The sequence below is a fragment of the Psittacula echo genome, assembly GCF_963264785.1.
Source record: "Psittacula echo genome assembly, chromosome: 7".
In the NCBI taxonomy this organism is placed as follows: Eukaryota; Metazoa; Chordata; class Aves; order Psittaciformes; family Psittacidae; genus Psittacula; species Psittacula echo.
The window spans coordinates 62,022,323-62,049,172 of NC_137740.1; the positions used below are offsets into that span (position 1 = coordinate 62,022,323).

The following is a 26,850-nucleotide window of genomic DNA, read 5'->3' on the forward strand; positions in this document are numbered from 1 at the left end:
TGCTCTTGGGCCTTATTCCTTTTCCTATCTGGGAAGACCTTTCCCTAAACAAAGAAGAGGTTCTGTTTTAATAACACAACATGTCTCCAAAGTCAAAGAAAAGAGTCAAGATTAAAGATACTCACAGAGCAGGGCCATGGCTTTTTAAATGCCTGAGTGATAAAACACTTCAGCCCATTAATATTAGCACTTCAAAACGGAGAGGATTCCAGTAGTTATTCCCACGAATACTTTTCAAATGTATATCATGGATCTCAGGTTCTTATTTTATGATGAATACACACATTTCAGGTGTAAAGGTGTAACAGAACCACGGTGTGTTTTGTTAGCACGAGGTGAGATGCTCTGCTCAGCTTTTGCATGCGGATTCAGCCACGATTTTAAGCATTCAATTCCAGCCGTATGAGTCCTTAAAATTCCCTGCAATATAATTATACTGATGGGAACGCAGGAAGATAATTGCTTTTAGAGAAAACTTTCTCTTTTGTTTCACATTCATCTGGCTTCCATAAATAGAACAGGAGACCTTGAACAGCAGCAATATGCATCCATGTGTCTCTAGCTATTTGTTTACAAAGCCAGACCTTGACAAATGTAATTTGCTCAATAAAATTAAAAAGGATGCACAATAATTCATTTAGACAAAAAGGCTTGAAAAGGAACATCACCAGGAGCGTGCCTCATCACAGGAAGTGATCAGCTGATTCCTGAAGAACTGGCAGGTGCTCTCCTTTTGGAACGCAGCAGTGAGGTAGTCCTTAGGAGAGGAAAAAAGTGAGCTAGGAATCGGCGCAATTCTTTATTCAGGCAATAATTATACAAATTAGATCCATGAAAGCCAGAGAATGACTGTGCCTTGAACCCTGTCCGTGTGCATAGAACAATGGAGAAATTAATAATTAAATCTATTACATATGCTCATAACTCAGCACAAAAGATACTTCACCAGCTCAAACAATTCCGCATTTTCATTTGAATAAAGCTTTCATGCATTTTTTCTCATTATATATGTATTATATTTTAAATTTAACAGCTTATTTTGTTGCCTTTATGTCCTGAATTAATAAGGCCACACTTTCATGCACTAATGTTGAATAGCATTAGCATGCTTTACAATCATTACTTGGGGAGGGGAAAAAAAAGATCCCTGCTTTCCCAGTGGTGAAATCAATTTGCCCATAACTTCCTGTCTCCCACAGCATAGCCTGAAACTTTGTGCTGCTTTTCTTACTCAAAGACTTGTTTATACGTTCTGGCTGCAGACGGGGCAGGATCTGAAGGTTACACTTTTCTGTTCAGTTTGCACAAACAGCTCAAGAACAGACTGAAATCTTTCCAGCCAGTTAAAGCAATTAGCAGCCAGATACGCCGGCCCAATGCTATTTCCCTTGCAAGGGATAATTTAGCCTCAGAAACACAGATGGCTCAGTGAGTTCTGACCCAGAACTATTTCCCTCTGGCCAGGCAGGGGGATGCAGACACCCACAGGGCTGGATAGGGGCCGTGGAGCAGGGCAGGGGCTGCAGAAGCAGCCCACTCCACCCCTTCCCAGCTGGGAAGAAGGACCAGCTGTGGCATCCGAACGGCTGTGGCATCTGAACGCTGAGGGTGGAGGGAAATGGAGATGGGGGAGGAAAACCACCGAGAGAGCTCAGATGTGAAGAGTTCCTCCCAAGCCCTGCTTCCTAGACGGAGGCTGACTCCAGGCCCTCGCAGCCTGCAGCCCACGCAGGCCCTCCGAAGGCTGCCAAGTCAAATAACGCTAATTGCATTACAGATTGCGAGCAGAATTCGCTGTTCTTTTCAACTAAGCCCAAGACTTTCCACTTCCATTTTGTTTGGGGAATTCAAGTGGTGTTGCATACTCCTACCGCCAGCCGGGACACGGGGCGAGGAAACGGGTGGCAATCGCTCACTCGGAGACCAAAAGCAGATCCATGAACCTGAGAAACCAGAGAGGGGAACTGAAGGAGCACACTGGAGACTGGCAGCGGTGGAAGTGGCTGCCTTGGTGGAGGCTCGCTGCCCCTTGCACAGTGCAGCATCACAGGGGTGTCTGGACCCTGGCCCGGTGTGTGCTAAGGCTGCTCCCTGGGTACCACGGGGGCAAACACCCCATCTCAGGGGGCACGACCATAGCTAGCAGTGCTTCCTGTATGATTTTCAACTGTCCTGATCATCACGGCACAGAATCCACCCCCAATTCCCCAGTGCCTTTTGGAGACAATTGAAAAAGAGTTAAAACTTCAGTAGGAAAACCAGATGCCCTTATTTAACTTAGCAACTTTACATCATCCTATTATTTCCTAGGAAATCTATGATACAGAAATGCATGCGTGCGTCCTGTCTCTTTTTGCTTAGTTGCACATGTCACATTCAAAATCCCTAACGCTACCCAGTCTCAAAGTTCTTGGCAATTATGAGGATGGCTCCTGTTATCTGGCAGCTCCAAGGAGAAATGAACTCCAGTTTCTGCAGCGAACAGGAATTCTGACAAACCCTCCTCCAGGAAGCCTGTAGTCCTCGTGAAAACCTCTTCAGGATTGCTAACCTCACTTCATCCACTGCAATGTAACACACATTTTGCACTGCAGCATCCCTTTTGCTCGCGTTTCAGCTGAACAGAGATGTTATACTGCCATGCTTATTTAAGCAGAAGGGTTATCACTGTTCTTCTGTCATACAACATAATACAGCTTCAAGGTGCAATAAGAAGCCAAGAAATATGCCAAAAAGGCTGGGGAAAATAAACAATGTCAATTTGCTCCTGTAAGTATCATGATGACAAATTTACTGGGTGGCTGGTGAGATAAAATGCAGCACTTTAAATACCTAAACTAATCGATGGAGAGCACCGAGCGGGCAATCCATTTTCTGAGAAGGGCAACCTTTTAAGCTTAATTCCTCATTCATATAAATACAACGCAAGGACCGTTATTTAACTTAAAGCAGCCTTTCACGGTATTGTAATAATTAGGCTCCATTTAGCACTAGAATTAGCCACCAAAAAAGACACTTTACTTGGAATAAGGGGTCAAGGGAAAACAGCGGCCGTGTTTATCCCAGCGGGAGGTCCCGCCAGTCCCTCGCTGTGAGCGCTCAGCACTGAGCACCATCTCCACTGCTTCCCATCCCGCCCGCTGGAGGTACCGGTAACGGGGCGGGGGGGGGGGACGGCGGGGCCCGGCGGGGAGGGGCGGGGCTTGTAGGGGAGAGGCGGGGCCAGACGGCGGCCCCGCGGTGCCGCTCCTTGTGCGCCATCTAGTGGCGGCGCGGGGGCTCCGCAGGGAGGTGGCTCCTAACCCAGGGAGGTGATTCCTGACCCAGGGACGCGGTTCCTGTCCCCGCCGCGGTTTGTGCCTCTTTCGCTGTACAGGAGCCTCCAAAGGGAATGAAACGATTCGGATGAGGCCGCGCCCGCTCTCGGAAGCCAAGGGCAGAGGGCAGCATCACGGGGGGAAGGCAGAGAGCCTGCGGCCGCCGAGCTTGCAGCCCCGCCGCTGCCTCTCCGCAGCTGTCTAGAGCCTGACAGAGACTGAACTTAGCAGTTAATGGTTTATCTGTCCCCAGGCTCAGCGCTGAATGCCATCAGATTAAAAGACCGGGCCCTCTGGCAACAGTTAGATCGATATAAAGCACAAATGATCTCTCTGATTAACTGTTAACTGTACAATTGCCACCTCCTAAAAAGGGACGTGCACACACACACGCAGGGTATCTGCAGCAGCCCTCCCCGCACGCCACCAAGCACGGCACTGCCCCTGGAGCTGGGCAGCCACACATAGGTCCCTGGTTGCAGAACGGGGGCTTGGTGAGGAGCAGGCCCCCAGCACCACGCGCCCAAGGCTCCCTGGCAGCACAGGACTCCAGTTATTTGTTGGTCAAATCACTCCATACATTAGCGTCAACAAAAAAGCCTTCCTGCATGCCCTTGAGGAAGTCACTGGATCTTGCCATGCCTCAATTTTCCCCGTTGAAAAACAGAGCTAAGTACTTATTGTAACTGCATAACAGCACCGTGAAAATCCAGTGCTGTTTCCATTATCCTCATCGCTGACTATTCCTCCTTTTCTAACACATTATCTGATTTCTGTCCCCTGATGGCCTCAACTGCTACTCCATCACCCTTCCAAGACTGCTCAGAGAATAAACAGAATGTCTGTGATTAAACAAAGAAAGAAGGGTTTTGCAAACCTTTCCCTCCTGTCAGTGACACGGGCATCACCATCTGCTGAGGTCCAGCATCCAAACAGGGACAAACACAAACCATCTGCACAGTCCTGGGACAGACAGAGCCCCCGCAGTATTCATACACGTTCAACTTCACCAGGAGGAAAAGGATTAGCAGCACTGCTGGTCAAAGCGAAGGAGATAGCACCAGTTCAGAGCAGCTTTCCCGTGGCCACACAGGAAATCTGCAGTGAGATGGAGGGTATGACCAGAGGCTTGTGATCAAGGCTCACTCTGGGAGGAAGGGCTTCTGAGATATGAATATAGTGAGCTTAATGCCTTTCTCTGCCATAACCTGGCAGCAATGCAGTTGCAGTTGGCCTAAGGGTGAATTAAAAGTGAATTCTCTCTCAACATTTGCATTGGAGTTCTTTGCTTTTGACTGTTTCTCACAGAAACAGAGCATCGCTGAAATCTAGTGAACTTAACTCTAAAAAGAAAACAAATTCTTCTGTCTATTGCTAAAAGCCACCACAAAACAGGTCTTTTGCTTTCCATGACAGTCACCTGCAGCACGCAGCCGTGGAGGCTGTCCCGGGTGCAGCCAGCAGCAGCTCCAGGCAGGAGCCGATTTCACTGGTTTTCCAAAGATAAATGCACTAGCACAGATGAGCCCTGCCTGAGAAGACCAAGAAGTAAGAGCAAACACAGGAGACATGCGAGAGCTCCGACAAGGAGGCCAAAGGCAGGGGGATTGCTCAGAAGTGGGGACAGTGGCAGCGTGCTCCTGGGAAAGCACCACAGATGTCACAAGCCCTGCACAGGAAGATCCTTGTATAGCCATAGAAGTGGAAAAGCTTCTTTTGAAGGTGGGGGAGACACAACACAAAGATATGTAGAAACACCCGGGTTCATATAAAGTTTTATGAGGAGAGTTAGAGTGCACTCAGCCTGTAAAGCAGCCTAACAGTAGAGGCAGGCCCCCGTGATGCACTGCCTGGGCAAAGGTACTTCGTGGTGCTGCATAAGCAGGATATGCTGCAAGTCTTGTGAGAAGGATACCGCTGTCAACAGGTGATTGAGGAGCCTTTCACATAAGGAGCAAATGACAGACCTTGCCAGGGATGAGCAAGGCAAAAGGCAGAGATGGCCATTTACCTTGACATGTTTCTTCCACACAAGCCTAACTAATTGCACCCGTCAAAAACGAAAAGCAACACATGGCTTTTGTTCCCTCCGATAACGATCAGATAGGGCTCTTCCTGTCTTCTCCAGCAGCCCTTCCTCCAGCATAGCATGCAGAGGAGGAAGAAAATACAGCTTTGAAGGTCAGGTAATGGCCTAATTAAAGCAGAATTCCAACTATAACGCTGCGGCGGCCCTGCCCTTTTAAAGCGCAGTGCTGGGTCAGGCTGTCAGTTGTGGTTTAGGGCACTGGTGCTGGTAGCACACCCCTAGTAATATGCTTAACGTGGGTCATTTGACATTCAGGCTCCTCAATAATTGCAGCAAGTATGAAGAGACGCATGTTAACCCTAAAGCAAGTTTCTGTCCTGTGAAGGGCACCTACCCCCAGCCCCATTGGAGATGAGGAGAGCTTTCAGAAGCCAAGAGAGCAAGCCTTCCCTTCAAAATCCAGACCACATGGTGGATGATCAGGGAGGGGGAGGACAGAACAATGGCCTCTGCAACCATGGTTGGGCACAGTTTAAATGTGTTTCTTGCCCAGAGTCCCAAAAAAGGTCCTGTGGGCATCGCTCTCTAAAGCAGATGTGATGCCCTCAGCTTGCTCAGGCACACATTTATGGGCCAGCAGTATTTCTTTAGAGTGCAGGGGAAGGTAGTATTCCTTTTGACAGCATTACTGCATGGCAAGGGTAAACATAGGCCTGAATATATATTTATGAATATAAAATTAAAGGGGGTTTTGGCATGATCTCAGTCCAATATCCTCATGCTTTCATGCTGCATGCCTAGTCCTTGCTGGGGCAGGGGAGGATGCTTGCTTTTTCAAAATAAAGCAAAAGTAACCCATCTTTACCCTGTTAAACATTAGTAGAGTTTGGGCAAGAGGGATGTTAGTCTGGGAACACAAGTGGGCAGGTTCTATGTAATGCCATGTCTCCTCAGTTCTTCCTGCCAGCTGCTCATCTCACCACAAGGCTATCTGAACAGTTCACTAGACAGCATCCAAACACCACTGCTCTCAATGGCTACAGATGCCTAAAAGGATCAGATCATCTTCTCTGACCTTTTTCTCCCATTTTTTTTAAGTGGTTGGTATAGCGGATGAACAAAGAAGGTAATCATGGCATTTCTGTCCTCCAGTAACACAGAACCTCAGAAGCAAGGATCAAACTTAGGGGGGGAAAGCAGGCACAACTGCTGCACTCTAATCCCCTAATGCTGCCAGCACATACAGCAGTTCCTGTTCTGACCCTTTTCCAAACGAGTCAAAGGAGCTAGTTCCAACTCTCAGATGTTGCTGTATTTCCCATTTCAGGGGCTAGCATTCATTTTGGAGTCCCAACGAACAGCATCTTGTACCCTGGTATGTCTCTTCGGCCGACAACAGCAAGTTGGAGGGATTCACGACTCCCAGACACCCACACGTGTTCTTTGACCCTTCGTGGTGCCTGAAACACGACAGGCAAGCACAGAAATTAAATTCCATATTAAGACATAAATTACTATTTTATTACATTAAAATGCTTGAGGTTAGGACACATTAATTCGGAGCATTAGTCATGCCAAGGTAGGAAGTTATATGAGAAGAAGATTAGCAAGGAAACATAGGAGCAGCCCTTGCAGGGCTCAAGAGGTCTCAGCTGGATTGCTGGCTCCTCCACAACATTCTTGCATAGCTGTGGGCAATTCACCTATACCAGCATCCTTGCTGTATTTGCAGACACTGCACTCCTGGCTTAGGAGTGCAACAATAAACCCAATCTTGTTGTTGCTCTAATATGAATCAGTACCAACACGCACCAGGTCAAGGCCCTGTTTCTCAAACCTGTTCCTGTTTGCTGTACCCAAAGCCTCACTGCAGCGCTCTTGCTGCTGGCAGAAACGGGAATCCAGCTGGACCATTCACTGCCCTGCATGGGGCATCCCTGCTGAAGTGCCTGCAGGAACACAGAGTAGCTGGGGCAAGGGGTGAGCAGCCACACAGGCAGCAGGAAGGATCAGGAGATGCACTGTCTTAAGACAGATAAATCCCACCTGTGTTTCAGTGCCTTACATCTGATACAGCACATCAGTACCAGACTTCTTAACAAACACATTGCAAAGGATAAGAGGCCTCTATGCAATACTATCTGGTAACAATCAGATATTATGACAGCCACATGCCAAAACTGCTTACCAACACAGACTTCCTTTTGATCTGCAGCACTACTGGTTTATTTGCCAATAAAAATATTTATGTGTAATAATACTAACACAGCTTTTACACCAAGTTATCTACAAAGAACAAGCATCTATACTGCTCCCAGGTAGGAAAAGATAGCTCTTACCTGATGGAAACACTATTCTCTGCTGGAGAGATGATGATGATGACAGATGTCCAGAGACGAGTAGAAAGACGAGAAGTGCAAGATGCAGGAATTCACCTCCTCCTCCTCCTATGTTAGCCTACTCGCTTCACATGTGCAGGGTACAACATCTGTCTCTGATGAGTAACTGTGGGGAAATTACTTAAACTTCTCAGTTATGCTCTGTGTCATCTGACAGACTGGAAAATCATCATTCCTAAAACCGGACACCAGTATTCCACAACTAACCTTGCTCCTGCCTTTTGATAGGCAAGTCTTCATCCAGCAGCCAGCTTTGCCCATCACCTGCATCTTCTTCACAGAAATTTGAGACATGAACAAATGTTAATAAATCTTAACTATTTGATGTCTTAACAGAGAGCTGATGGATCGGCAGTTGAAGCCTAGAAACCAATCTGCAGAACCCCAAGAAACACTCCTAATCTGAATGCGGTGTTCAGAGAACAGAATCCTATCAGTTACGGAAGTGATGCGGCTGGGGTTTTGCACCAGCTTTGGGCAGGTGAAGAATTTGGCTTTGGTTTTCATTTATATTGCTTAAGCATCGTTTCCCAAAAATCTTGTAAGACTCTATGGCTGGCCTGTGTTTTATGGCAGCAACATCCCATGAAAAGCAGCTATTTAGCCCTTGGGGGTTCCCCCTGCCTCCCCCGATTTGGGAAGAACAGCAGTATGGGGGGTTTTATGAATTATATGGAAAGAGGAAACCACCCTGGGCAAAAAGTCTATGGTCAGCAGAAGCAGCACTTTGTCTTCAAAGCCTTAGACACAAGGCTCCCAAATGATTAACGTCCCTAACTCACATTTTTCTTGCAGATGTGATTACAGAAGAGAATACGAAGAGCAAACGACTTTTAAAAGAATATTGTTACCAATGCATTTTCATAACAAGGAACAACAGAAAACAATTACAAACTCAGATGCCAAACTGCTGATGGATGGTAATGCCTTGGCACCAGAACTCGATACTCTGCTTTCCTAGAAAGTTATTGATACTTGCTCAACCTGAACAAAACAACACACGAACAAGTCATTAGACAGCTACAAATTTACATAAATACCTACATTCAGGCTCCACATTTGAAAACCTGACAAATACCGTTATCACAACACTTACTTTGCATCGCTTTTAGTTATGGAGTATCACAGACACCAAGAGATTTTGGAATATCCCATACGGCTGCAATACGCAGGTCCTCATTTCCTGGTCTTCTGCACTATCTTTGGAACTAGGCAGTAAGACTTCCAGTTATCAATCATTATTTGAATTTGGACAAGCAAAAGGAGGTTGGCATGGGGGAGCGGCATTTAGCAATGCAGCCGTAGAGAAAAAAGCACATGCTTTGGGATTTAGAACACATCTTCTTCACTCGCTTGAGAAAACACAAGAAATGGGTTGAAATCAGCACACATAAGCAGAGATAACATAAAGAAAGAAGTTTGAACAACCATCTCAGTATCTGTGATAAACCAGGACATCAGGGCTTCTCCCTCCTCTCAGCCACAAGGCATGTGCCTCGGACTGTCACTGTTCTTAAAGGAGAAATTAGCTTTAATATCAGGATCTTTCATTGCAGAAAATTGCTTTCTCTTTTAAATTGGTTTCCCTATGTACTCAAACAGAGTAAAACCAAAACTGGACTGCTCAACAGATGCTGAGAGGCCATTTCAGATACACAAGGAAGATGGGTTCGAGTGTCTGCCTGGGCATGCTTTGCTCCCTCTGACTACGGACAAGGTTTTTGAGCTTGGCTTACAAAGCTGTCTGCCAATCTTTTTTGGCTTTGTAATTCACTCTCCATTTATCTCAATATGATCAAGTGATGAGAGCTATGACTATATATGTGTAGACACACGCGCACATATATAGGTAAGAGGACATTCCTGGATGGGTGAGCTGGGGAGGAGGGAGTATGGAACTAAAGTTACACGTGGGCCTGCTGCAAAGCTGTAATTAATAAAACCTGTTGATTGCAGCCTGATTCTCATCTTGTCCTGCACAAAGATGTGAAAAACCCAGGCCCACAAGTTATACAGCCTTGCTAGATGAAGTGACTGTCAGATACATCAGGTATCCAAACCATTGCATGCACAGCCACTAGCGTGCACAAGCTAACTCAGTACAACACGTGAGCACTACCTCTGACGTGCAGGATAGGGACCTCTATTGCCACCAGAGGCTCAAAGGTGATCCTGAGTAAACACCAACTTTGATAAACTCCGTATTGGAGCATGATCTCATGTCCTACAACAATACCTGCAAGATAAGACTTGTCCTTTGGAAGGCTTGTGAAGGAATGAAGCCTATTGCACTATCTCACAGAGCCAGCTGAGAGAAGGGAGAGGCTGAACACAGATGTCACACTCTCACACATTTTTCCATACACTTGGGGAGGGGGAAACCAAAAGCACTGACAAAGAATGTTTGCTGGGACGTGGGGGCACTGATACTTTCCTGTTTTGCTCTGTATTTAAGGGGAAAATTCCCTGTTTGTCTTAAGAAAAACAAAGTTTTGTGGAAAAACAATGTTTGTAGCAATTATTACTAGAAGTAAATCTCAGGTTTCCACCCAGCTCTCTGAAGCAGCCTTTAGTATTAACAGATGGCTGGTTGGAATCTGCCCGAGCCAGTGAACTCATTCTGTATGGACACCAAACAAAGGCACACAGTTTTTGCTTCATACAATCTGAGCATAAGGTGCTTTCTCCCAGCCTTCTATCAGGTAATTACTATTTTATCTTCAAGAAGGAAGCACCTCAAATGCAGAGCAGACAAGCCTTTCAGTCAACATAACCTGCTTTTCCAGATCTATAGCTCAGCTATAAATAATACTGGAGCAAAGCGCTGGAAGCATGGATTTGGGCTGGGGTTAGAAGCAGGAGGCATTACATTTGTTAGTATACAGGCCCTGCTTATAGTAGCAGTGGCCTTGATGGCTGCAAATTTGAGTTTCTTAATTCAGTCAAGGGAAGGCACTGAAGACCCAAAGCAGATGATAGGGCCGAAGATAGCAGTCATAGCTGTTGATTTAAGGAATTACTGCAGTCTCATACAGTGAGATATTTCTGCCTGCACTTTCCTCTGTGTTCCTTACACAGATGCATACACATCATTTCTTACTGTATCTACTGTTACGTATTTGCCTGTGTATGCACAAAGAGATTGCAGTGAGGGAGTCCTGACAGAGCCAGCCTGTAACTGCACAAGTCTCTAGCAGTTAAGCGTTCCTCTTCCCCTTGCCAATTCTCCAAGTCACGCAACATTTTAAAACTTATTAAATTCTAAATAAAGGAGATTAAGGATGCCAAATGCTATTCTGTGCTAAAAATGGCAATCAATATTTGTCAAGACAATAATGTCTTCAGGGCCAGAATACCACTATTCTCTAAACTAAGTTTTCCTTTCTTTGGTAAAGAGACAGTTCATCATATTTTCCAGTAACCACTGCATCAAACCCAGAACTCTGGGTGAGTTAGAGCATTTAAATTATCGTACCAAATTAGGCATGTTTCTCAAAATAGAACACTGCTTTTCCTTATTAATATTGCATTTCTGTTTGAAATACAATGCTTTCTTAGTTGGAAAGCACAGAGGAGTTCATCTCAACAGGAGGGTGAAACAACAGACGCATGTGTACAGCAAGGTAGGGAACCATTCGTTAAAGCATCACAGGAATGCGATACCTGCGTAAATCGAACTATAAGCACAATTCCCATGAATCACCATTTCAATCTATTTTGTTCCGAGATTGATTTCTTTTCCCAGGAAGATGATGGGTAGTTGTTCTTTGTGCAATTATTTTGACAGTCATGTTTATTATGAGAAGTTAATGTCTGTGCGCAGCAAATCTGAGAGTGGATTCGGGACCAGCCTTGTAAACATGCAGAAATCGGGCAGAGAATGTTTATCACAGTGTTTTCCACTTTTATGAGGATGCAGTTGGTTATTATGACAAGGTGAAAGGTCTCAAAGCCTTCATTTTTAGGCCACAGGTGTTCTTTGTAGAGGGTTCTTTTTAATAAAGAGTATTATTAGTCCTTTAAATTAACTCTTATTGAAAGTTACCACATCTGCGTTATGTGGTAATGAAGCCAGGGGGAGGTCATAGCAGGGGACTTGTGCTTGAAGAAAACATCTGGACATTGCTTTGACATTCACTAGCAACTTCTTGTATTTTATTAAGAAGTAAGGAAATTATACTGAAATCACATGCAAGATTCAAACAAGAAATAAAATGAAAATACAGGACCTGCAAAAAAAGTCTAGCTTTGAACAAAAAAACCCCTTTCCCTTCTTTCACTCCCCTCCCGTGAACTCCGGTTGATGAGATTAATACCCAGCGCAAATGGCAGCACCAGTTGAAAAGCTGTTCAACCAGTATTTAACACAGATGTGTAACACTGCCATCATTCTGCCTTTCCCAGGAGATGCTACTGTCATTTTAAATACTTTCTGTATTAGAACTTCTTTTGGCCTTCCCCCCCATTTTGTTTGCTATATCATTTCGTAAAGAGGTGCAGCAACCTTAGGAAGTCCTGTACCTTTATATAGGCAATTTTTATCTCCACTTCCTCCTGGCTGATTAAAGCAGAGAAGCTTTGTTTCCTGTGCACAATTACACCTACCCCTTCCACCGATGGAAGGAAGGAAAAGTCTGCTTTCAACAAAAGGGGGATTCGAAAGCCATCAAAATCCTCAACTGGAAGGTCCTAAGTAGCTGCGTGATGGTTCTTAATCATCAAGGCTGACAACTATTTGACAATTTAGGAGCTATTGCATTAAGAAGCTTGGCTGGGTCTGATGACTGTCCAGCTCCATCGTGCATGCAGCTAGGAATGTTTACTGGGCAGCAATGGTTGCTGTATGCACTTCAACAGTGCAGTGTATCCCATGCTCACTGTATTTTCTTGGTTTAAGTGCTTGCTTACAAATGCAAGTGAAGTTTACTTTCTGTTCAAGTTCTTACATCACATTCATCACTGTAACTGAGCATCTTCCAGCACCACTGTAAGCGGTCAGGTCATTCAGTCCCTCAGGCAGGGAAGCACGCACGTACCAATGCACTGGTTTAATGCCACTTTTCTATTCTTACACATCTTGAGTTTAACATGAAGAACTTTTCACTGATGCTTTCAGCACAGTGACCCTTTGCAAATCTATTACATTTCTAGCCGGAAAGCACAAAGTACATTCTAAAAGCCTATAAATATATTTGGTTATAGCTATGTGAAATCATTACAGACAAGCTACCTTCCAGCTCACCCCAAAATCACAATAGCTGCAGACAAAGTTCACAGTACTGCATAACAACAGCTTCTAGGGGGGGAAAAAGGAAAGCAGTTAATGTGAATGTGACATGCAAATATGAAGACAGGACACCAGACTTCTTTCCCCTTCCCATTGGGTGTTTTATTTTATAGCATTTGCATTAGGTAACCAACTGAAACACTTCAACAACAGAAAGCTGGCAGCATAGTAAGGAAAAAATGAAGGTTATTTTTCAAACAGCTGTGACAAAATGGTTTCAAGTTGGAATAGTATTGCACAAACGAATCAGTTTACGGAAGGTGAGTGGGAGCGAGCATCTTCAACATGGATTGTGAGGAAAAAAGGCACTATTCAGCTCTGTGTGTGTGTGTGTGTGTGTGTGTGTTCAAAAAGAAACAACTCATGACGCACAATCCATGTTTCTCGAAATTACATTCAGTACTGCTTTAGAAATGCTCACAAACCTGTCTCTCTTTACCGAAGCTACAGAAAGCTGCTGATGTAAATATCAGACAGTACAAGTGTATGAACATTTATAATTACGCTCCAGAAAAGTCTCAGGAAGAGGACTCTTTCTATAAACACTGCTGCAAAGGTTACGTAGTTGCATAGGCTTACAGTAAAGGAAGCATCCATCCAACTAAGCAGCCTTACAGTTTCCTTAAGTTTAATCTCTAGTAGTCATAAAATATGCTCTAATTCTGAAGAGCTAAATTGGCAGTGCACTTGAACCAGGCTTTTCCACTGACTGCTTATGCAGCACAGCTCAGACAGCATCATCTATACCCCTTTTTGTCATATATGTGGTCAGCAACACCAGGGAAGCTCAATACAAGATTTGAACAGAATTATAAAAGAACTGAATTTTCCCCAATATAAAACAGAACCATAAATAAGCAAATGTTTATTCCTGGAAAGTAAAAATAGCGACGTATCTTCAGAAAAACTAAGTACCCAGAAAAGGCATTTCCAATGACCAGGGTGGGCTGCTTCTTCCTCTCCCATATTGTATAGCTATAAATTTTCATGCCTGTTTGAATACGAGGCCATGATCAGCATATCGCTAATAGAGAGACTGCTTGAAAATCAACTCGGAGCAAGCAGGAATGTGCACATAGGATACTCTGCACCCTAGCCTTGTGGCTGTCTGTAGATGCACTAATAAGAGTGAAGTTCTTGCTGCATGGCTCCAGAATTATTATAGGAAGGAGCTAAAACCACTGTTGCTCTCCTGTTAGCACTGCCCAGTGCTCAGGACATGCTGTGGGTATGGCCATGCTGTTGCCAGTGCAGCTGGACCTCATGCCATTATGCTGACATCAAGAGTTCCAACAGGGCTAAAGTTTAGCACAAAATCTGGGTGTTAATCTTGTACAAAAGTACAGAACAGTGTAACAAAACCTACTCTAAACTATAGTGAGATGAGCATTTCAGCACCTTTCAAATGAACTTAGCCCTGCAGAAAGCCAATCTCCTGTGCAGAGACTACAGTGACTTCAGTTACAAGATCCATGTTTAGGAGGCTGCATAGTAAGTTTACTGATCGTACAACCTGCAATAACAAAAATCCATGTATTGCTGCTTTTCACTCCAAGTCATTAAGTGAAAATTCACAAGATAAATTCTGTTTATATACTGTAAAACATTTTTAATTCCAACAACTTGGATTGTTTCCATTTCCAAACAGAAGAGGAATAAAACAGGTTATTAAAAATGTGTAAAGCTCCTTTTCCTAAACTGTCTTTTAGGAGATCTAAGTTTGATAGTTTTCAATTGAAAGGATTCTAAAAAGTTCACAGTTGCTCTAGATATAAAAGTAGACAGTCTTGATTCCTTCTGTGTTCCACAGACAGTCACATCGTCAGAGCACATCTGGAATGAAACCTCTCAGTTGCAGCTAGAATTCTTGCTTGTCTCAACCCTGCCAGTTCACAGCAAAGGACGGGAAGCAATATCTGATTAAATAAAATGTGCTTTCTGACATGACCTATGAAAAATATATTGCTCATTTAAAAGTAACAAAAGTTGCATTGTTCTATTGTTTTCTATTATTGTTCTTACTGAAGACTCAGAATGAAGAAAATCTAAATCCTGGAAGGAAACAGAAATTAAAGACAACTTTTTAAATGTCTTACAGAATAAAAGGGGTTTCTGTAGTGCCTACTGAAACCAGCAGGTTTGCCTATCAGTTTTCTTGTCAATAGAGAAGCATCTGTCTACATACCTATTTCATTACTTAGATGAATATTTTATGTTTTCACTTACTAAACTCTTCTGCTCTCTTAGAGGTGCTCTTCTGAATATTCTGAAGGAGACTCAAGAAGGTAAACTGATCCAAATTCCTCTGAAGGAGAAAAGAGATAGTCAAAAGAAAATCTATCGTAAAACTAACAGTGAATGAATAATCTTTTCTGGAATTATAAATATTCATTTTATTTCCAAAAAGTTACTGCTTTACTATGGAAGCTTTTAGATCTCCATTAGCTACTTCTTGTGTATGACTTCTCAGTTCCTTTCTTTAGCTAGGAAAAATGCCTTCATGTGTGAACTAACACATCCTATTCCCAAGCACGCTGGCATTATTAATGATATCAATAGACAAGAACTGGAACAGGAAATCTTATGCATGGTTCATGCTATATAAATGGTAAGCTATCAGAAGGAACTTCCCTGATTATTTGGGAAGAACAAAGAGAGATCTATTTTTAAAAATCAAAGGGAAAAATCCAAGAAAAGAAAGAAAATGCAAGATGTACCTGATAGTCTCTCCCTATCCTCTCTGTCATCGGGCTGTTGCTTTTGGCTGCAGACAGTCGGTTCACAGAGCATTTTCCATTTCCTTTGTTTTCATTACAAGAACAAGCTGGTTAAAGAAACTCTACTTGGTAATTTTAAACTAAGCATTCAGCATCGCCCCTTGGGAATTTAAACCTTTACCACCATTCCTTACTTTGTCTCCTCGGTGCTTTCCCCCATCAAACTCTGTGGAAAGCACTTCAAGAAAAGGCAGGTGTAAGATGTATAAAAACTCAGATCTTTAAGAAAATTCAACAGGAAACAAATTCTTACAGTTCTCCACTGCCATTTGCTCTAATGCAGTGGCCCCAAACATCTGTTTGCCAATTGCAATTTACTTCATCTACCAGGTGTTTCACGCTGTTAATAATGGCAACTCACAGATTTACAATAGTCACATAAGGCAGTTACATAAATACAGTTATGTCAATCAAGTTCACTGCATCTTTCCCAATCAGACTACACATGACATTTTTCTTCTTGTCTTCTTACCATAATAAAAGGATGGAAACTACATTTCTGCAAAGAGAATCCCTGGACAACATTCTGGTATTGAAGTCAGAGAGGTCACTGAGGTGCATTTCAGCAATGTCCAACAGTTGTAACTCAACCACGAAGTAGATGTGATGTTTTTCACTTCACACATAACAGAACGGGTGCAAAAACCCCACTTTAAACTAGTTACTTTAAACCTTTTGGTCCAAATACATAAAATAAGCAGTATTTACAGCATTTTACTCCTTTTGTATATGCAATGCTTTAAAACACATTATAAAGCACCTTAGTAAAAATATTCTACAGATAAAAGTATCGAAGTAGTAGGAAAACCCTAACCATACCACAGCTCACTAATGGAGTCATAATATGGATTCACCAATACCTCAGTTTACAATTATTACAAAGAATCCATGGAGAAACTTAATACTGAGTTTACGACTTTTATACCACTGTGTAAGGATCAACTAGAACTGCAGACAATACCAGCTTTCTTCACGGTTTTCCCAACCTCAGCCAGTGGTGGTGGGGATAAAGAAACCAAAACCAAAACTGCTCCGATTCTTTAGCTTTTTACAATATTAATGTGGAAATGATGTTTGAACGCTCATGATCAATTGTCATTTGTAAAGAAAACCACATAGATAAATATGGGCAATTGCAGCAGCATTTCTCAGCAGAACATGATTCACCATCCCAATTAATATCATGTGACATGATTCACAAAAACAAAGCACAGATGTCAACCAGTTATTAACACTATTGGATGCGACCAAATTTCCATGTTGAAAGCTGGGGAAAATTATTTCCTCTTCACAGAAGTATCAATGGAAAGAAATTGCTCTGAAACTTAAAAAGAGCATCAACAGAAGCATTCTTTTGTTTGGATATATTTTCAACTAGAACTGCTGTGTATTAATTGCTCCAAATTAAAAGTGTAGATTTCTTCAGGTAAAGGATCTTAACTCCCACTGAAAGTATCAGATAAAAGAAATGAAGCCTTTGCTTCTGGATTACCAATGTAGTTAGCCAGTATCCAATGCCCTGGAGGTGATTCACAGCCCACTTTTCTCAGATCTATAAGGAAATGTCTTGAAGGTCTACAAGCAATCTAGTTTCCACGGCTGAGGACTAAGATGACAATGTGACCAAAGATTGAGGTCCATCAATCTCACCATACAGTGTTGTTCTTAGTTTGATTTAGGGTATATCTTTTCATAGAAAAAGTTCTGAGCCAGAATATACAATTCTCCATCTTTTTCCCGAACTGCATGTGCTCTGACAAACTGAAACTGCTCCAGTGCAAACTCATAGAACTCATTCTCCATCTTCCAGATTTCAGACTGTTGTAGCTTGGCAATAGTTTCTTTTGTGGGAAGTTTTTTCTCAGTTGTTTTCCTAAGATGAGACTTCTTTCCTAAACGCAAAAACGAAAGCAGGAACTTCACTTTAAAGTTCATGGATTAAAAGATGTTTACGGTCCTTTTACTCACAGAGTTTTATCCTCTCAGCATGTTGATAAACTGCATTAGAAGCGACAGAATTTCATCCAGAATTTATTAACATAACATGCAGGGTTGGAAAATTGCAGTCTCTTGCACTAAATGTTAATGAATTTTGCATCAGTTCTTTCAATTCTTCCTCCTTACTTTAATAAACCCAGGGAATGAACACTTCATTTAAGGAACAAGATTACTCCACATAATGTACTTGGAGCAAGATTGGTCTTTCAAAATTAATTATTTAGATGTTAATCTGATATCAACTGTTAAGGATTTTAAAGGCTGCAGAGCAAGAGACTTCTTACATGAGACAAAGATGACCAAAATGATGACAGCATTTTCCCTAAGAACTGCTATCTGCTGCTTTGTAATAAACTTGTTAATACTACGCATCTAGACCCTGCACATCAGATCCTTTTCTCCTTCTATTTGCAGGCAGAAGCCCTGCCTAACATGGACCTTTTCCTCATCCTAAGTTGCATGGGCAGTCCTCCGAGAAACCAAGCTACTAGCTATATGACAAATGTCTTACTATGATCCCGGGAAGACAACATGTACTTATGCCTTTGTATCCCTTGGGCCTTTCTGCACAGCCAACCAGGTTGCATCAAGCACAGGCTTGTGTAAGGCAAGAAGATACTTTGGCTGCCCTCAAACATTTGTATTGAGAGTCTTTTAAACATGTAGGAACATCAGCCAACTGAGAGGCAAACCTGGCAGAGATTCAAAACTATTCGTCTAAGTCTAAAGAATTCACATTAAAAAACAGGGATAAGAGGATGAAAAAAATCCATGGAATCCTTGAAAATCAGCCATTTAAATATTGTAAATACCTGTCCGGTACAGTTCTGTGGCACCCCTGAAGAACCGGGGCAAAGCTGCCTCCAATAACATGATAAAGTCTTCAAGCTCTTCAGTAACTCCTACTAGGAAGTATTCATTAATCAGATTGTATCTGGCTTGTTCCAAAGCCCATCTGCTTCCCACATTCCTAAAATGACAGAGAACAATTACAGCAGGTTCTGATGTCAGCCAACAATCGCTGGTCCCTAGATGGAGATTATTTTGTAACGGGACATTTGCATAGGAAAGGGAAGGCTCACTTCAAGTTGCAACCACTCCTAACTTCATTTCCCTTTGCAGTTTCTCCCATCTGAGTTCCTACCTAGAAATTTGACTCCTCTACTTACTTTGATTAATAACTCATTTACTAAACCAACCACATGCGTATAGGGTTCCTGTCTCTATTAATGCAATATTTGGAGGATCTACATTTTCTCACATCAATATTCAGTCTCCACTTTTCCATTAGCTACCAGAAATGGTTCTGGTAAGAACACATCTTTCCCTTTTGCATCCTAGAAGCATAATTCTGAACTAGAAAGTCACTGCACTTAACGGAGGGACTTCCCTACTGAACAACAGACAGAAATTAAACTGACATTGTCTTCCTCCTTTTATAGCTCTAGACAGGGTGAAAAGATAGGTTCAGAGTTCTTTCCTTTTCTGCTTCTCCACCTGGCCCAGGCATAGATAGGTCTGATCGACAGGCACTGAAAGAGGAGCTCTAAATGACCACGTGCTTTGCTCATGTTTGGATGAAGAGCAGCATTGACAAATAATTGCCCTTGATTTCACTCAGAATCCTTCAAATTGCTTTCCCCCCCCCCCCCTTGTTTCCCTTTAGTTCAATGTTTTAAAGCCTGTGTCATTGTTATAAAACATGCTACATTGACAGGTGGACACTATTTGCCTTTGGTTTGGTTTCTTCTGCATAACATTGACTACTAGATGTCTGGTAAAGGTTTAAGAAGATAAATTTATCCTGATCCCGATTATTTTGCTCTCCCAAGAAACTCAAGGAGCTTGAACAAAATATCTCCATTCAGAAAGATGGATATTGTAGCCTGACAGAAGAGAAGAATGTCAAGACTCCAAATCTACCAAAATTATTGTTAAAATGGGAAACATCTGTTTTCCCTCCTAGCACTGCTGATACAGTACACTAACACACTGCTTGTTTCAAGAGCTGCAAGACTGTTATATTAAAATGCATCTTCAAAAGAAAATACATGACTAAAGTACCTGCTGCTTCACTCTGTCCAGTCCCGCACACTTTCTCCAACTGTGTTACATATTCAGGTTTGTTAAGTTTAGCTTTTAGCACTGATATACTTGACTAACAATTTAAGCTACATTTCTCTCCCTACCAGCATTCGGAGCTGTGGCCACAGAAGAAGGGAATTTGAAGCCAAAGTTTCTCTGGAGCACAGTCTGAACCTCCAGCTGCCACACATTCATCAAAGGTCTGGAACAAAGACAAAATGGAGCTGAGCTTTAAAATCTTTCATGTGTATCCCGCATCCCAACCTAGTTAGTGGCTAAATGTAGTGGGGACAGAAAAACACAAGAGATGATGTGAACGAAGGAAAACCAGTACATTTCCAAGCTTTGCTTTCAGGGTGTTATTAGGAGTTACTCATCTCAATTCAAATAGTATTTGGACACTCTAGAATTAGAGCTAATGAACAATTTGATCTTACCTGGTTCATTTGATACACCTTTAATATAATCATGATAAAGGCTGAATGTCAAAACAAGCAAAACCAGTCAGTAAGTGTTAACATCATTTTTTTTCCCTTACAAAATAAGTCACTAAAGATAGAGCACCAATTGCCATCAGGATTTATGTGATACTGCAAACAGCTGGATCTTTATATGATAGAACACTGTGCATTTTGTGCTGTAGGTTAAACAATGTTCTATTCCATTTTAAATATGACAAATAACTGCCATTGCAGGAGCCAATTTATTTTTGGCAAATACAGCACTGCTCTACGTGGATAGACAGCTGTAGCAACACGGAGATTCAACTGCAGTCATGCAGTTACAATAAGAACTCCATTAGCATTGGAAAGAATTGGTAAATACTTTGCCCAGTCACCATAAAGTATTCACAATATTCCTATTTCTAAGCAAGGTGTAAACCATGTATCTAGGAAAGCTTTTTAAGATATTATTTAGTAACAAATAAGTGACCACTTAGACAACTTTTTAGACTGTTTCTTCTGTCTGGTTTCTGTTCAAAACAACTATTAACAAATATATTTGCCTAATTATTCAGTGTTAGAACAAGGACAATGCCCTTTGCTTCTGTTCTGAGGTAAAGATCCTAAAATAATCCGAAAAAATATACTGATACCAGGCCAAAGCAGGGATTAACATGCGGTGCCTAGGTCCACATTGCACTTGGAGCTTAGAATAGCTCATACATGTCACATATCACAGATAAAAACTCAGCTTCACTAGGAAAACAAGACATTGGTATGCTTTCTTTAGCATAGCTCTCTAAGAGAAATTCTGCACTGATCTATCATGATCTATTATAACATCAACATTACTTAAGAACTGAAATGTTTAAATCCACCTCCTAACTTATGAGCATATATACTAAGTATGAACTAGCATCTGTCAAAAGAAAGACTCCTTTGCTTATACCTGCAGGTTACTTTATAGTTAATACACAAAAGCAAGTAAGGGATTTTCTAAGTAAGATTAAACAGGACACACCTCCTTCCCCATTTTCTCTTCTATACTTACCTCAACTACTCCACCCAGAGATTTTATTGTAAGAAATACTTGTCTCTACAGACCCTGTTCTTGAAGCCAAGCTATCTGTAACTTTGGAAGCACGGGATATAGGAAGAAAATGAATGAAGAACTCTTCCATATAAATGAGGTATGGATTGGTAGGGGGTGAGGGTGTAAAGTCCATTAAGATTCCCTCCCATTTAATAAAGGAACAATGGACTTCCATTAGGAAGAAAGTTTTGATCTTCTTTACTTTTCATTTGAAGAGCTCTTAGTGAATCTCCTATAACACAGATTAGGGTAGATATCAGTGTCATAGACACTGCGATTGGGCCAAGCCAGTTTTGAGCTTAAAGAATTTTATAGCTAATGTATGTAAACCTGATACCATCTATATATGTACAGTTTTCTTGGAAACACTACGGAAAAACAGGATCCCTAAAACTTGGCATAGCAAATCAATTTCACTTTATACAAACCAGAGCTTCTTACAGGACAAGTTAAATCTGTATGGCAACAACGAAGTTTCAGACCTAAATAAAGTGGCACGATAGTGACAAAATGAAAAGAAAAAGCATCTTTAATAGAAAACCATAAATTTTTAATGCAGTGAATTACAAACATTATAAATAGGAATGCATTTCCATCAAATCAGAGCTTACAGTGCAGTCTACCAAGCAGTAGCATTAGGGATTTTGCCTTAATGTTTCCCAGTGACCACCTAACAAGGCTGTTTGGACTCTAATTCAAAACTAAAACAATGCTATTAGTACTTAGTAAAAAGTGTGAAGCTTAAGTCCTATAAAAAGCTTGGACTTGGTAGCATGGTCAGCTTTCCAACTCATTGATCTCCACCAGCACGGAATTCCACTGACCAAATGATGCTCCTCATGAACAGTAAGAGAGTAGGCTACAAAAGATGAGATTCTCTTTCTTTTTAGAAACGCCTTTATGACACCGCATTACTAAATCATTTCTGTAGCCAGTGCTATGAAGATAGATTTATTTAAGCTTCATTTCAATGTGGTTTGCTTGAAGCTTTCCTCTACCTATGCTGTAGGATGTCGGGACAAACTGAACAGCAGTAGCTGAAGATGGCGCCAAACCCTAAATAACAGAGGAGCAGCTAGTCATCAACTGGGAAGACAAGAGGAATGCTCTGCTCCAGACAGTCTAAATACACTGTTTGGATGGAGGAAGTGCACCCAAAATTAGTAGTCACATTTCTTAGTTATGCTGTGTATATACTAAGCTGTATTCAGTATGATTTTTGATGAGTTATTTTTCCAGTGTCTTTCAGTATTCGCACATTCTACACTAAATTGCTAACATTACAGAAAAAAAAATAATCAGTTTACTCAAATATTGCCACTGACATTTTAAAGTGCTTGGCTCTGTAATGTACAAAAGCCCTTTCCATCTACTAAAAACTTCCACCCTGTTCTAACTATAGTTTTAGAAACTATATTCATATGCTGAATACCTCGCTTTTCTTCTTCATTTACAAGCAGTACAAAGCAACGTGCTCCAACAAATGTCTTCCTGCAAACCATGACAGTGGATGTGTAAGTTCCTTCTGCAATAAATGTATTATGAAGTCCGAATGATGTTGTCCTTCTGAAACTGTGTTAGTAATCAAGGTTTGAATATACGAAGCTGAACTACTCCTATAGCCACCTAAGACAGCTGGAGGAAGTCTAGAAACCTGTGATTAAAACTCCATAGTCTGCAAGAAGACTCTTCACACAATTCCACTGCAACATTTACTGTTCGTTTTAACGTTGCTAATTATTAAAAAATAGCAGTGAAAAATGTCTTTCAATCTTCAACAAGAAGAGATGCAGAATTCTTATAGAAGAGGATAAGCTTTAACTTCATACTTACAACCCCAGGTACCTGAAAACATTCACAATTGTATTTAATAACAAATTGTATCATTACGTGAATTTATAAGGTTACACAAAATGTTACACTTAGTGTACTTCATGTTCCACTCTGGTCTAGCAGAGACAGGAAAGGGAGAATACAACTTGCAAAGCCACCATCCCCAAGACTGATACAAGAAATACTCAGCTTCTATCAGGACATTTTTAAATGGTTTTTACACTAATTTTGGTAAGAAACCACATATAATGAAGTGTCTTTTACCTTTTTATCCCCCTGTTTTCGCCTCCGTAGCCCTGGTCTGTAATCATCTCCAAAGCGCAGGAAGTAATAATAAGAAACTAGTCGTTCTATAGGATCTCTTATGACATTTATGTAAATTGGTTTCTTTTTGACACCAAATCTAAAGTAAAAGAGGGAAAAAAAAGTCTTTTAAAGGCCAAATTAGAGCTTCTCATTTAATACTTAAAAGCTTGTCTCTATTGACACAACTGAAATCTACATACAGAGAAGATGATGGTGAGAGGAAGTTTAATGATTGCTTCCTCTCACCTTCGTTACCCAGTGTGTTACGTGGATGTGAAAGTCAGTTCCATTTCAGCTTTCTTGGGACTGTGAGTTATTTATTTTTTTAAGAGAAGCAAACAACCCTTAAACATCCTCACACAATAGATAACAAAATGTTTATACAACCGTCCTGGCTCTAGAAATGCCTTAATGAGTCTAGCAGCCACCTACGTGTTTATAATAAGCATAAGGAAGTTTGATATTGATTTCCTGCCCTCCTGAACTGTGCTATGCAATGCTGCAAGTGGTTTTCTTGGCAGGTCTCCAGTTGACAGAGACATGATTTCTAACAGAAGGCAGGCAGAGCGCAGAGCCCATCCATTACCTGGGTTGCATCCATATGGCTATGCTTATTAAATAAAAGCCTTAAATAGTATCTGTAACCATATTAACTTCTCTATCTGAAAATGTAACATTTTCCCTTAGACATTTACCTCAAGCAACTTTTGATTTACTGTGGTACGAACAGGAAGCCTGATGAAATGAGGTGGTAAGCTCATAGGACACGTGAGAAAGATTTAAACCACCGAAATGGTTTTGTGCAAATGCTGCCTTTCAATGATCTACATTCAAGGCAGCTTTTACGACACATTTCTCAGTTTTATTTTCTTTTCCATCTGAGACATCACTGTGGCAAATAAATATGGTATCCAAACATTAAAGAGATTATACCACAATGGGAATGTGTGTCAGGTGTGGCACCATTATTGTTCAAGCGGTACTCTGTAAATTGTAATACCAGATACTGCTCACGTGAGGAATCTTAAGTTGCAAAAGCTGAAGAACAGAAACACAGAATAAGCAGCAGAGAAGAAGTTAAAAACCCCCACAATTAAAAGGCATTACTGTGGCAAAAGGCCAGCAATACAGATATGGAAATTGTTAAAGGCTACAGAACAGCAACTGGTTCTTCAGATGTTACCAGCAGAGTACCAATGCATTAGACTGTAGCAGGTAAAGGTGACACTGCTGACATCTGTCTGTATGCCAGCTCTTACTCCTCAACGTCTGCAAAACAGAAGTGTGTGCATCAAAACGATTCAAAGTCCAGGCTTTGAACTGCACCTCTTTCAGGTCCACTGAAGTGCTCGAGACATGCACAGGTGTCCCCTTCTACAGGCTCTACTGCAAGTGCTGGAGAAGGCTGGAACAAACCATTCTGATCATGCAGCAGCCTTAACCAATAATATGTTTCTGAGTGTTAAATGAAGGGGTCAGAGCCCTTGGAAACATTTGTGCTGGACTGTACGTTCAAGTGGATTTGCACATGACCTTGCAAACCTTGCACCAGTTAGGATAACATAAGGTACTTACTACTACAGCTTTATTAGTAATTATAATGATTTTGTAACTGCATTGTCAAAGAATGCCAGAGTTTACTAGAGAAAAAAGGGAACAAGGAGGGAGAGGGAGTGGATCAGAAATGAAGAAAAAGAGGAAAACAGATTTAAACTTGTATTACTGCAATTTTTACATGGATGGGTTATGATAACCTGTTCTCAATACCATAAGGCATTGATTGAACGCAGTACTTTAAGCTTCAGCGTATTTTAAGAGGTTCTTCTGATACCTGACTGTGGACCCAAGCCTGAGATCTGCGTATAAGCAAGCATTGACTTGTTGCAAATACTTTACATTTCTCTACTCCAAGAATGTTCACTACAAAAACACACCTCACAGCCTGAAAAGTGTGAGCCCTGCCAAGCACAGCCAAAGTATTCAAGGTTTTAATTATTTTAATAATGAGAACCCGACATATGAGAAAGCAAGCTCTGTTGGGGGAAGGGGGCTGGGAAATAAACCATTTAGGGGACAGGATAACAAACAGCAAGTGCAAGGATAACACAGTCCTAGAGGGAAGGTGCAGATGAAAGAAATCTGTGAAATCGCTCAGATGCTCTCTAGATGTAAAGTAATTATTTTATTTTAAATGTTGGAGTATCTGAGGATGTTTTCAGCTTTATGAAGTGAGCAATGTATAGAATCATAGAATGGTTGGGATTGGAAAGGACCTTAAGATCATCCAGTTCCAACTCCCTGCAAAGGACAGGGTCACCTCACACTAAACCATGCCACCCAAGGCTCTGTCCAACCTGGCCTTGAAATTAAATAACATTCCTTCCTTCCAGAAAGCTGTTACTCAGCTCAAGGGTGTATTAATGTTGCAGCATTTTAACTTTAGAAGGCAGAAAAGCAGCTAATGAAAGTTGATACATTTTATTTTATTGAATGAGCTGCAATTAAGACTCCAAGCTAGTTACTTTTTGTAAACTTCAAGGTTTTACTTGGTGCCATTGGTATCCAGCTACTGCTGTAGCTTTTAGTATTTTCTATTATATAATATGCTGCACTGGGAATCCCTGAAGCTCTCACTTCCCCATCTCATTCTTTGTAATCAAAAGCTAGAATTAAAAATCAGTGTACATAAGAGAATAATTAAAAGCAATGACTAAACAAAAGAAGCTCTTACACACTAAAACCCTCATTTCATTAAATAAATCATGGAACCATAGAATAGTTAGGGCTGGAAAGGACTTTGAGATCATCCAGTTTCAACCCCCCTGCCATGGGCAGGGATGCCCCACACTAAACCATGTCACCCAAGGCTCTGTCCAATCTGGCCTTTAACACTGACAGGGGTGGAGCATTTACCACTTCTCTGGGCACCCTGTGCTAGCACCTCAGCACCCTCACAGGGAAGAGCTTCTGCCTTATCTCTAACCTGAACTTCCCCTGTTTCAGTGTGAACCCATCACCCCTTGTCCTATCGCTACAGTCCCTGTGAAGAGTCCCTCTCCAGCATCCTTGTATTCTCCCTTCAGATATTGGAAGGCTGCATTGAGGTCTCCCCACAGCTTCTCTTCTCCAGTCTGAACCAGCCCCAACAGCCTGTCCTCATATATAAATGTTTTAATACACAGAAACATAACATGACTGAGGCTTGACCACCAGCAGGAGGTGAAAGTACTGGTTACTATTGGCTGTGCAGCCAAATATGCTGCGACCTGAAAATTCCACTTTC

General features: G+C 41.7%; 1 protein-coding gene across 1 annotated transcript in view; it reads right to left on the minus strand.

Moving 5' to 3' along the window:
• Window positions 1-17,317: 17,317 nt before the first annotated feature.
• The window catches only part of HS2ST1 (heparan sulfate 2-O-sulfotransferase 1), an 80,481-nt gene continuing 70,948 nt past the window's right edge, over window positions 17,318-26,850 (minus strand). The window contains exons 4-7 of the mRNA XM_080623492.1: window positions 23,526-23,664; window positions 19,997-20,094; window positions 18,620-18,777; window positions 17,318-17,701 (exon numbers count right to left, since the gene is read on the minus strand). Coding sequence (XP_080479618.1) covers window positions 17,475-17,701; window positions 18,620-18,777; window positions 19,997-20,094; window positions 23,526-23,664 — 622 coding nt within the window. The 3' untranslated portion in view covers window positions 17,318-17,474. The remainder of the gene's footprint in view (window positions 17,702-18,619; window positions 18,778-19,996; window positions 20,095-23,525; window positions 23,665-26,850) is intronic.